This window comes from Oreochromis aureus, linkage group 1 (assembly GCF_013358895.1).
Source record: "Oreochromis aureus strain Israel breed Guangdong linkage group 1, ZZ_aureus, whole genome shotgun sequence".
Lineage (NCBI taxonomy): Eukaryota > Metazoa > Chordata > Actinopteri > Cichliformes > Cichlidae > Oreochromis > Oreochromis aureus.
The window spans coordinates 40,348,865-40,362,268 of NC_052942.1; the positions used below are offsets into that span (position 1 = coordinate 40,348,865).

Below are 13,404 nucleotides of genomic sequence, written 5' to 3' on the forward strand. Positions count from 1 at the left end.
GTGTGTTTGCTGCCAGCAGCGACTTCATTAAGCTGTTAAAACTTGGGGAAAATGCCGAGAAGCCCTGGAAACATTTGAAGTGCATTTTCACATTTACAGTGTTGTAAAGTTGTTATTTGTTCTGCTGGCAGCTCCGAGCTCAGTCAGGAGTGAGGACTACCTGGCAGACAGCTCTGTTTGCTCCAGCGTCACGTTTCTCTCAAAGCAAATTGCTGAGAGGTGAACATTAAGTATTTATGTATTTATTGGTAAGCCAGCTGGTTTGTTTGTTTAGCAATATACCCGAAATCCACAGCCGGCAATGAATACCGATGCGCTCGTCAGTCATTTTCCAGCTAATCTCTCCTGACAGACTCAACGATCGATGCTCTTCTGTTGTTTTAAGATGAGATTGATTAAAACTCATTTCCAGACGCACATTTTATGCTGGACTCTTCCTGTTATGCTCCATTGTTTATTCTTTGTTGCTGTTCTTTCAGATTTGAAGAAGCTGATTTTATAAAAACATGCTGGGTAGAGTGTAGGCTGCTGACGCCAGATGGCATTTTAATAGTCCAGCCCTGATGAATAAATAGAGGCTGCAGGCAAAGAGAAGAGGAGGCCAAAGCCAGGACGGCTCAACTGACCAGTCAAGTCAAGCCAGGTGATACCCACAATGCATTTCCCACCGAGCCTGACTGGGAGGCAGCCCGGGCACAGATACAGACCACGTTTTGTCTACATTTCTGGAACCAGCAGGGAGACATTAGGCCTAAAATGACCCAGAAAGCTCAGACTGAGCTAATTGCAGGAGGCAGGAAGGTGACAGACTTAACACAGACTAAACACTCAGAAATATGTGCAAAGAGTATCTTGGTATTAAAGAGCAATGATTAGCTTGCAGAGCATGAAACATGACAGGACACGTGGATTTTCTTTTTCAAGGCAGTCTGATACCTACATTGTTCGGGGGTCAGGTGGGGTAGGGCCTGTCCTCGCACCAGGCGGCACGTGGAGCCGTCGCCGCCGCAGACGCCGCAGTTATCCTCCCTGGCACCGCTGGCCAGCTGCCGATCGCAGCCCACCTCCTGCACATGCAACAAGCACAAAGACAGAGACGAGGCTGAAACAAAGACAGCTGCAGGGCAAAGTCAGGCTGGATTATGTTCCCGACCAACAGCGAGGACGCTCAGTCTAATTATAATTTACATGCCACACAAAAGTTTCCAACGATGGACAGTTTAGAGCCAGAGGCTAAAAAGTCTGTTTGTGTGCTTCTGAAAGTCGTTAAATGAACATTTGGTCATTTTTTCACAGCCAATGTCTGACTGCACCGCAACATAATTAAAACGGAGGCGTCCCCCGGCTCCCTCAGCTCTCTCTAACAGCCTGCTGACTGACTTCTGTGTGGACACTCTGCAAGATGTTTACGCTCACACGAGCGCCTCGTCTGCTCCTGTCATTGTTCCCATCCACGGATGGACAGCCGGCATAATCAGAAACAGCAAACAGTGAAGCAGTTTGTCAAGGCAAAATCTGGACCCCCCCAATTCTTAGCAAGCAAGCAAGCTAGCCTGCTAGCTCCTTAAACAGGAAACAAGAACATTAATGTAAACCTTAAACATTGTGCTTTAGTGTTGCAGCCTTCAAACGTTTGTTTTTCTGGTTTGTGGCACACTTTTCACTCTTTCACCACTGCTTTGTGTTTGCAGACAAATTAGCAAATTAGCATTTTCCAGACCACAATGAGCTGCTTGCAACCAAACCAATCCCTCTGAGGTTTTCGGTGTAGCATTGTAAACCTCTTTGTGAATGATTGTAGGCACGGAGTCACTGTAATTACAGGTTAGAATACAGAGCAAGTGCAATCATATAGTCAAAGTCAAAGTAAACTTTAACGTCATCTCCGCTCTATACAGTACAGAACATAGAGAGACGAGACGACGAGGCTCCAGTTCAAGTGCAAAAGACAATAAATACAATTAGAGTAAGAAATAAACATACACTTTAAGACTAAAGGTAAAAGGATCAATAACAATTTAAATTTACAATTTACAGGTGAATGATTTAAAGTTATTATAAATCTTGGGACCATAATCAATGAGAAACTGAATTTTGATGAGAACTGGTCTGTACAAAGGGTCACCGGCGCCTTTACTGCCTCAGGAAACTTGTTCATTTCCACATTGACTGAACAATTTTAACTTTGTTTTATCTGTTTGTTTGGTGGCATGGTTCTGTCAGACCTCTGTCACAGAGAAAACCTCAGAAACAGATGGTGAGATGGTCCGGTCGTCCGATAGGTGAGTCACAGCCCTGTTTGGCCTCTGTACTCTAAACAGGTACGACGGATGGCTTTATCAATTCTAAATAATGGTTCCATCCTCTATGGGTTAAATTCAGCTTCTTCCCTTTGGACGGAGGTTTGGAGTTCCAACATGCAGGATGAAGCGTTATAAAAACAGCTTTGTTCCCGCTGCTGTCACTAAACTTGAACCTTGAACCCTTCATCAAGCAACAGCCAGCGAGCTCCATCAACCTGCTAACCAGTCGGGGAATACACAGTTGCTGCTTGTAGTGACAGAGGCGTCTGCAGGCCTGTGTGAAAGCAATCAGTTTGCTATTTCTATGTAGCCCAGGACTTCCATGATCCTGGTGAATCATGAGATCACGAGAAGCTAAACCATCATCAGATATCCAGCCAAAGCTTCTGTTACCAAAAATGTTGACCCTTGCCCGAAGACTGTGTGTGTTCATACGGACGCATCTGACAACAGAGTAATTTCCAAATATAAGACTGGGTTGCTAGGAAACAGTCAGATTTTGATGGGACTTCAAACTCTGTCAAGATGAGCTTGTACTACCTGATGGAAGGTGATTTAATCAAACTGTCATCTGGCCTTTACTATACTTTTATCTAGGATAAAATTCAACTTGGAAAACATCAAAACATATTCTGTATAATCAGTCTCATCTCTGCATTTCTTTGTGGGTCACTGGGACCTTGTATCCTGGCTTTAAATAACAAGACAAATTAAGTGTGACCTCAGGATGAGTGTGCAGGAAACGTTTCCACAGCCTCCTGAGATGCACTTGTTTCAAAAGCTGCAGGACATAAACGAGACCGTCCCTGATTCCAAAAACAAACTGCGGATTTTTAAAAAAGGAATAATGAAGCATTCAGAAGGCAGGACTGAAAAATGACTCACAGCAAACTATAAATGCTTCTTTTTTACGACAGCAGTGACCAATGAAAACGCTATAGAAAGGCTCAGGTGGTCAAAATGATCTTACACGGACATGAAAATGGATCTATCATCATCTGGGTCTAACCTGGTCTGCTTCTGGCTCTACTGTTATTCATAAAGGGGGCTTGGCACAGCTTCTGGCACGTGGAATAAATGTCCTGACAGCTGATGTGTGGTTCAAACGCTCTCTCACAGAGCAGGCAAGGTCCACACAGAAAGGACCCAACTGGCAAGAGCATTCAAACCCAGGAACTTCCTGCCATGAGCCGGTATCACTAACCACTGCTTACATCTAGCACTTTTTAACCACTTTTAAAGAAATACAGCCTTGGTCAAGATTGTTAATGGCTGGGAACACCTTTCTATAATCTGCAATGTCACAATGGCAGATTTAGTTCTTTTAATCGTCACATTCAGCACTATTTCTCAATTAGAATACTTGAAGGGCTTTTGGTGTTTCCAATGAATTAACTTCAAGAAGTATTTTACACAGTCCACACATAACATTATGAGCGGGGATTATATCCTGGGACTCTGGAGGCCAAGTCAACACCTCAAACTGGTTGTTGTGCTCCTCAAACTGTTCCTGAACCGTTTCTGTTTCAGTTCAGTTTTATTCATACAGCAGGGCAAAAGGTCGGGTGCTGACCTTTGGCTCCCTCCTGGCGTGCCATTTTGATGAGGTGGAAGGCCGCTGCCCCGCCCATCCATGTTCAGTGGCTTGCTGATCTCATGTCGTGTCTCAGTCTTGAAAAGATCAACTGCTCCATCCAGAACCAAAAGGGCACATTTGGCAAAATCTGGCGTCTTTTTCTGACAAACGTCTCTAACCTTCAATTTAAGGATGTTCCTGCTGAGTAACAGATTTGCACCAACGTGTCAGCAGCAGGCCTGTGTTAATGGGAATGTGAAGCTCAGTGGTATTGAGGCTAAGGAAAGGGTTTGTGGGTATCAATCGCCCTGGGTCGTGGTTTCTTGTTAATTTTTTTATTGGTTTGTTTGTTTTCCTTTTTTTTGTTAAATATTTTATCTTTTGTTTTTAAATTAAACACAGCATGCTTATACAGATTCTACTGAGGACAATTACTACATTTAGCCTTTGTGAACTTATAAGCATGAAAAAAGAAACAGACGAAAGAAAGAAAAAAAATTACAAGAATATTAACTAACTAACTAAAGGGTAAAATAAAACAAGAAAATTCACGCGGAGTGTGAGGCATAAATTATGATCAGTTAATTTTTTTAAAATTCTAGAAATGGCTGTCAAATCGTACAAAAACTCGCCAGATTCCCCTTTCTATCAAATCTTATCTGGCCACAGACACCATCTCATTAAGCCACTTTTTAAAACACGGGGCCGAAGAAGACCGCCACGATAAAAGAATAAGTTTCTTTGCAGCCAGCATCCCCACTGTAATTATCTGTTTTTGTGAAAAGGAAAAAGATTCGATTGATGCAAATGATCCAAGTATAGCCAGTGTACCATCACGTGGTACTTTTTTCTTAAATTGGTTTGAAAACCACGTAAAAATCTGGCTCCAAAAAGCTTTCAGGACAGAGCAATGCCAAAATAGATGCGCAAGGGAACCTTCACCGATATTACATCTGTCACATAAGGGGGATACAGAATTATAGATCCGGTTAAGTTTAAGTTTAGAAAAGTGTAATCTGTGAATGACTTTAAACTGGATTAGTTTATATCTAGCGTTTATTGAGCCTTTCTGAATATTGGACAAACAATTTGACCATTGGTCCTCAGACAGAGGGACACCGAGGTCTTCAGCCCATGTATTCTTAATTCGATCAGAATCAACTGGGATTGTAAAGCACTTGACAAACTGAGATATCAGATGTTTAAAATCTGCTTTCCGAATTATATCAAAGTAAGTATGACTTAGTGGCTTCAGTGGAAAGTCTGAAAAGTTTCGTTGCACGTTTTCCTTTTTTTTAACCAACATGAGAAGTTCTGTATTCAGTGTAACCAGTTTTTGTGTTTCCCTTTTCTTTTTTTCTTTGTAAACTGTATCCAAATCCAAACAGCACCAAATCACAACAACAGTCGCCTCAAGGCGCTTTATATTGTAAGGTAGACCCTACAATAATACATACAGAGAAAAACCCAACAATCATATGACCCCTATGAGCAAGCACTTTGGCGACAGTGGGAAGGAAAACTCCCTTTAACAGGAAGAAACCTCCGGCAGAACCAGGCTCAGGGAGGGGCGGGGCCATCTGCTGCGACCGGTTGGGGTGAGAGAAGGAAGACAGGATAAAGACATGCTGTGGATTAGTGCATTATCCTGCTGAAGAGACCACAGCCATCAGGGAGCACTGTTTTCATGAAAGGGAATACACGGCCTGCACCAGTCCTGAGGTCGGTGGGACGTGTCAGAGTCACATCCACATGGATGCAGGACCCAGCAGAACATCCCCCAAACCATCACACTGCGACACACACACACCCGGCCTGCAGAGTTAAGATGGCGTGGTGTTGATACTGCTGTGATATCAGCTTTGAGGACAAAATGTTCACTTCCTCCCTGACATAGCACGCCTACTAACAGGTGCAGCAATGAAGTGATAATCGGTGTTATTCTCATCAGCGGTCAGAATGTCACACCTGCTTGGTGTAAATTATGTACATAGCATCACTCTGCAAACTAGCGATGGTTACCGGTGTGGTTCTGACATAAACAGTAGTAACCAGACCGAAAAGCAGCGCACATTTCCGTGCTTTATTTCGGTGCTTTTTTTTCCTGAGATGTCATACACTTTGGATTCTAGCCAATCATTTTACATTTCCAAGTGTAGTAGGCGGGGCCAGGTACATACGTTCTTTTAGAGCAGAGCTACAGATTAAAAATGCCCAAGGCGAAGCGGTCAAAAGTCTGGCTGTACTTCACAGCAAAAGATGCAAACTCAGCAGCCTGCAACAAGTGCTTTAAGCTGATACTGTGATACTGTCAAAGGAGGTAACACCTCAAATCTGATGAAACACCTGGCGACGCATAGTGTTTTTTTAAAAGCCGAGAAATGCGCCGTGTTTGATAGCTTGCTGCTTCACACCGTGCACATCTACTGCGGGTGTCGTGCCTGTTATCGGACACTGAGTTAGCAACATCCCCCAAAAACCCGAAGAGTAGAGTCCTGGCCCCTAGCCCTGTCAGCGTAGCAGAAATGATGAGGATGATGATGGCAGCAGCAGCCGTTCTCCTCTGCGTGAGTAGCTTCATGTTGTTCGTGTGTAATTTATGTTGAGCACACTAACCACATTATTACATTAATGCATGTAAGGTGAACTAGCAAACACTGTCGTAGTTACATGCGGCTGTCTTCTTGTTTGATGGCAGATACTCCCTTCACCCTGGCCAAAAAGGCTAAAATGACCAAAGAAAAAGTGGAAAACAGTCAAACATGAGACAAAGTTTGTGTTTTTTCCATTGTTTAAGCACTGCTTCCAGCCAAGAGTGATACCATATATGCCCTATAGCTGCAGAAAAGGCTAACATTGTTATCTTTTTACAAAAAAAAACAGTTAAACATGAGAGGTTTTTGGACAAAGTTTGTGTTCTCCATTCTTTAAGCACCGGTTTGAGCACCGTTTAAGCACCGGCACCGTTTAAAAAGTACCGGTTTGGCACCGGTATCGGATAAAACCTAAACGTTACCCATCCCTACTGTAAACTCTGTGGGGGCATACGCTTTGTCTGTCCACCATGAAGTTTCTTACTTGCTAAAATAAATAAATAAAAATAAATATTGAATTGATTTATGCTGCTCTGCTCTGTATGGTTCTGACTTTTTGGACGTCGTTGTGACTTTGCCAGCTGCAGGAAATGTGGAAACTGGAAGCGGATGTGTCGTTATGGGGCATACAGAATAAACTGGTACTTTCACGCTGAACACAAACACCTGTTTAAAGCAAACGCAGAGACCCTGTAAGCCGAGGATTATCGAGGTGACAAAGTGTGATGGGGAGACAAACACAGTGACAGACACCACGATGCACTGCAGCTTCCTGGGATCCGACTTGTTTTCTGGTCTCCGTGTATACGTGTGGTGTATTATTAATCTACATAAACTACATGCAGCAGAGCAGGGACTGGCCTCATTCCGTCACTGACAAACTTCCCGCTTCAGAGCCGCGCCACCGCTCACTGCTCCACACTCCCTCCATCACCGTTAGTACCCGGCATGCCCGGTGGCCTCTCAGCACGCCGGGTCTAGCAGCAGCTGCCATTAGAGCACGCATCCATCATCCGCCTCCCATGACTGCCCGTCTACCTGCGTGACTGAGTGCGTCTGGCCTCATTATTATTTTCAGTTTAATGATGTACCTGAAGCAGTCTGAGTGAATGCTGTCTCTTTGGAAACGGCCTTTCACATCCTGGCAGGTGAAGTTTGTGGAGGAGAGGAGAACTTTTCAGCCCGGAGGAAACAAGCTCATTTCTTTTCCTACCTGGATTCTGGCCGAACAGCTTCCCAGTAGGGACATTTCCTGACACTGAGGCTATGTCCATGCTAATATTGATAAATCTAACCTGTGTTTTTCAGTTCCTGCTGTCTCAGCCTTCCACATACACGCTGGAGTCAAAGATTTATATTAAGTTTGCTGCTATCAGTAGGCTAAAAATATACAACATATAGGAGTCCATATATAAGCATTTCCATATTCTTGAACCACATGTTCGCTCCTCACACAGACCATGTTGTCGAGTTTTCAGGTTGATGTTGTTAGGCTGGATCATTTGGGATTTCAGTGTTTCGAGCTGTGCCCTGAATATGTTTTAGTGCTTATAAAAGAGGAGTTTTAGTGCAGAGAAGATGAAAGAGGAAGCAGCACAAAGACTCCTCCACAGTAACAGCCGTGGAAGCAGGAAAACTCCAAAAGCAGACATGAAAATTATTGTGGGGAAAAAAATCTAGGCTGAAGATGAAGAATAAAATGAAATAATTACACCCACTCCGTCTCCTCTAACAGACTCAGTCTTGACTTAATGCACCTTCCTATTTTTTATCTGTTTTCTGTCTTGCGGCCGTTCTCCTGCTGGACTGCCGTGTAATGTGAACATTACACCGTCCTGCAAGCTAAACAACGGGGTACGTACGGAAGTAGCTGTAGACCAAAATTACATATTTCAAAATAGGACCCTAACGCAGACACCACATGTGTCTACATTCACAGAAGACATTTTTAATCAAACAACAGAAGTAAAGGCAGGAAAAGAAAATCCACAAGGTACATTATTTTGATTGCTTATTGAGATAAAGTTCAGTTCTAGCATTATTATTCTAGTTTATGTCATCATCCATGTCTCCTTGTTTTCAAGTTTGTCATGTGTTGTGTCCTTGTCTATGTGGGTCCCCCTGTCTCTGTCCTCGTGTTCTCCTGTCTGTCACCTGTATCCACGTATGTTTCCTCAGTCTGTCATGTCTCCTTCCCTCCTTCTCCTGTTCCCTGTGCCTCGGTTTCCCTCTTCTGTCTCTCGTGTCAAGCTTGTGTGTCTCAGTTTACGTCTCTCCATGTTTCCGGTTTTATTTTGAAAGTCTTGTGTCCATGTTCAGTGTGTTTAGTTTTGCTGTGTTTCCCTCGTTACCCTTTAAGTCCTCTGTCTCCCTCTGTTCAGTGTTGTGTCGTCTGTTTGTCTCGTGTCCTGTTAGTTTTCATGCTGTTGTTCAGATTCACGTTCCACGTCACGGTGTTCATGTTTAGGTTTAGTTTAGTTTCTCGCCTCACCTTTGGTTACACTTCGCTTTCTCTCCCGTGTCTGCTTTTGGGTCCACACCTCAAACACATCGGCCATCCCGGCCGTGACGGAAATGGCATTAAATTCAGCTCCCTTTGCCTTTACTCTCCTTTTCTGTTTCAATATAAAATTGCAGCAGCCATGTAAAGTGTGCACTGAGCTGTGAATGGTTGACAGACACCAGGTGCCTCTGCTGGACGACTGAGGCACCAGCATAAAAGAGACGTCCAGGATTAAAGCAGCACAGGTCAGAGGACAGATGGATGGTAGGATGCGTTCAATGGCATCTGGATTTAGTGCATCAGCTCACGTCTCGGCTCATAATTCTGGCATTTCTGGTCCTCCATACAAGCAGAAAATACTCTTTGATGTTTTGCCTTTAGTGAGTTAAGATTGTGTTTTGTACAGAAATGTCAGCCCTGCACACATCACACACGTAAGAGGGTGAAAGGGAAAGTGTGGAGAGCAGTGATTACACATGATGAGGGTATAAAATTGTGTCTTTACGAGAAAACCTCTGAAAATAGACAAAGGGCTTTTCAGAGATGCTGTTTTCAGCTGAACTGAGTTCAACAATCAAGGAAATTACACATCATTGGCACATGTCACATCCTTCCAACAGCACTGTTTTCTGCTGTGAGATGACCTTTTTCATTTCACAAACCAAATCTTAGAACCTCCTTCGGCTTTAGGAAACCCACGTGGTTTAACTCAGCGTCTGATAGATTCATCGTAACTCACAGTAAAACTATGAAACTGGGAATTGGTGTTCTGCTTTGGAGTGTGCAGCTGAGAAAATCCCAGGAAGGCATCAGGCTGTCAGTGACTGAGCTGGGGTGTAATTCTGAGGATTAGAGGCGTCTAATCTCCAGTGTGTGCCACAAAATGTCAGATTAGTGCACCTAAGGAACGTCAGGGTTGTGCAAATACTTCATCTTCTCTTCAGGTGACAAACTGTTATCAGAGAACTCAAATTTCTGTTGGCACGATAATCAGTGCAAACTGGCATTTAATTTCATTCATTCAGGCCGACGCTGCAGTGCGGGCGTGAGCGGGTCCTCGTGTGTGAGGATTACTGTTGATTTGATTAGTCCTAATCAGAAACGAGTGGTGCTTTTCTGCTAACGCAGAATCTGAAGCGCTAGTCGCTGCAGGACATCAGCATCACGGCGTCTCTGAAAAACTGCAGCTTCAGAGTCATTTCACATCCAGCTGCTTGGAGCATGAACTCTCTGCTGATTTTTATCGCCATGGCAGCCGGTTTTATAGCGTGCTGATGGCCTTATCTTTAATCAGCTGTTTCTTCACCTACTGGACGTACATGCTGAGTAAAGCTGCATCACAGAAACAACAGTCCTCCTCCATCAATGACGCATCTGAATTTCTGAAACCAGCTGATAGGAGAAGAAACCAACTCAGGTCAGCTGGTCACTGATCATTTGGTTGGTTGCTCATTTAATACAGTCTTGAAAACAGAAACAAAACAATTGGAAATGATGTGCTTAAACTGCACAGACATGCAAATCCTCCTGTCTGTGATTGAAAAACTAGTTCATGCATTTATTACTTCCAGGCTGGACTACTGTAATTCATTATTATCAGGATGTCCTAAAAACTCCCTGAAAAGCCTTCAGTTAATCCCAAATGCTGCAGCAAGAGTCCTGACAGGGACTAGAAAGAGAGAGCAGATTTCTCCTGTTTTGGCTTCCCTTCATTGGCTTCCTGTTAAATCCAGAATTCAAAATCCTGCTCCTCACATACAAGGTCTTAAATAATCAGGCCCCATCTTATCTTAATGACCTTGTAGTACCATATCACCCTATTAGAGCACTTCGCTCTCACACTGCAGGCCTACTTGTTGTTCCTAGAGTATTTAAAAGTAGAATGGGAGGCAGAGCCTTCAGTTTTCAGGCCCCTCTTCTGTGGAACCAACTTCCAGTTTGGATTCAGGAGACAGACACTATCTCTACTTTCAAGATTAGGCTTCAAACTTTCCTTTTTGCTAAAGCATATAGTTAGGGCTGGACCAGGTGACCCTGAATCCTCCCTTAGCTACACTGCTATAGTCTCAGGCTGCTGGGGGATTCCCATGATGCACTCACCTCTCTAACTCCCGGTGTGTTTATATGTAATTAGTTTTGTCTTCTCTCATAGTTTGAGTTTTTGTCTCTCTATCCCATCTCTGTACAGGAGAGTTAAAGAGTTATTTATCTGCTGTTCTACGTCTAACTGGATTTGTTCATGTTTTCAAAGCTTCCTGGAAAATGAAAAGTTTTTCTGATGCTTTAACGTGTGTTTAATCTTTTAGAAGACTCCATTTTAATCCAGATGTCATCTCTGCCTAAACTGATTCTCACAGTGAGAACAAAAGTTTCAATCGGGCCAACAGCAGATCCTCAGTTTAAGGGTCACACGTCACTCGTCATTAAGACTTTCTCAGTCTTTAAAATCAAAATGTGTCATTTCAGGAAAATATAAAAGGCTTTGTTTAAATGATGGGAACAAACACACACACACACACACACACACACACACACACACTGTGTCACATCAGAAGGAACTTGCGTTGAAGTTTATGAGCGGTTCTGGCACAGCGGCCGGGAAACAACAGCCTCAGATCTAAACACTGAAACCTTCTGTTGATATTAAACTACTGCATATAAACACTGAACATTTTCATTTCGTGTCCTAATTGCTCCGTTACCCTGAAGCCACTTCACAGTGTTTATGTATCTTTGCGTTTGCTGAATGGAGGCGAGCGGAGCAGAGAGGGAGGAGGACAGCTTCTCCTCGGAGTAAATACAGGCTGAAATATCAGGACGACAGCTGGGGATGGAGAAAGCCTCTTACGACTTGTGTATAAAGACACCATTAAAGGATAATGTGTGATTTCAAGTGTCGGTCTGTGAATGCGTCGGCCTTTTCCATCCACAGAGCAGCGCGGTCGCAGGTGCAGTGTGATGCACGCAGCTGGATTTGTATAAGCGGGCGTGTTATTGGATTTGATGAGAGCGGTATAGCTCGTTATACTGGCTGTTGTTGCAGCAGCCCAGAGGAAATAACCCTTTTCCCTCTGTTGTTTGCTCCTCCTGTCACAATTTTCCACTTTTGTCTTTACTCGTTGTCGGCGCTCCTCTCGCTTTTTCTTTCAGTGTTGTTCTCTTGTTTTTGTCTCGACACATTTAGTTTGAGTCAAAAATGTGAAGTTGGGAGAAGCCGCTCGTCTCATTAAGAGAAACTTACTCTTTAAGGATTTTGTCAGCAGTTCGGTGGAGCTTACAGCTGCACAAAAACTTTGATAAACCCTCTGGAGCTCTGCATAAACCACAGCGAATCGTCTGCCTCCACCTCCTCCTGTCCCAGCATCCTCCTCTGTCACACCGACCCTCTGGATGTCCTCCTTTACTACATCCACGAACCTCCTCTGAGGTCTTCCTCTCCTCTTCCTGCCTGGCAGCTCCATCTTCATCTTCCTTTGTCCGATACCTCCATCCTCCCGCCTCTGCACATGTGGAAACCCTCATCCTGCTCACCAGAGGAGCTCTGAACACCTTCAGCTCGACCTCCACTGTCTCCAAACCATCACAGCAGCTCTCACTACCATCTTGTAAACCTTCCCTTTCAGGCCTGCTCCTCTCCTTCTGTCACAGATCACTCCTGACACTCGTCTCCACCTGCTCCGCCCTGCCTGTGCTCTCTGTGGATGGTTTTTAACCGCATCCACCTTCACTACCTCTAATCTTCACCTTCCCACCTGTTTCCCTCTCATTCACACACGTCTATTCTGTCTTGCTGCTCCTCTTCTCTCCAGAGCATACCTCCACCTCTCCAGCCTCTCCTCCACCTGCTCCTTACTCTCACTACAGATCACAAGGTCATCTGCAAACGTCATAGTCCGCCTGCTCCTCCTGCCTGACCTCGTCTGTCAGCCTTTCCATCACCGCTGCAAACAAGAGAGAGGTCTCTAATCCCACCACCACCTTCATCCCATCTGTCGCTCCTACCGCACACCTTCTCATACATGTCCTTCACCACCTTCACATCCTTCTCTGCCACTCCTGACTTCCTCACAGATCCACAAAGACCTGACCAACATCTGCCCTCTCAGAACAATCACATCTGGAAACCACTTTCTCAGCATGAAGCCGTCCTGCTGCTCACTGATCACCATCGCTCTTCTTCAACAACTCTCTGAAGCTAGCTTCATCCCACTGTAGTTCCTACAGATCTGCACTTGTGATCTTCTCCCTTCCTCAGGATTCCTCTCGCTCTCCAAGATGATGTTGAACAATCTCCTGCCCTGTCTCAGAGACATCTCATCGTCCAACCAACCACCTTTCATACTGGATGAGCCCTAACGCTGACTGATATTCATGTGCATGAATCATCATCAGGACAACAACAGCAGTGTGCACGGCAGGGAAAATCGC

The 13,404-nt window shown here is 44.3% G+C and overlaps 1 protein-coding gene across 3 annotated transcripts in view; it reads right to left on the reverse strand.

Annotated features, from left to right (window-relative positions):
• The window catches only part of adamtsl3 (ADAMTS-like 3), a 202,523-nt gene that overhangs the window by 73,972 nt on the left and 115,147 nt on the right, over positions 1-13,404 (reverse strand). For all 3 annotated transcript variants that reach the window (XM_039614073.1, XM_039614066.1, XM_039614077.1), the window contains one exon: positions 941-1,067. In XM_039614073.1, coding sequence (XP_039470007.1) covers positions 941-1,067 — 127 coding nt within the window. The remainder of the gene's footprint in view (positions 1-940; positions 1,068-13,404) is intronic.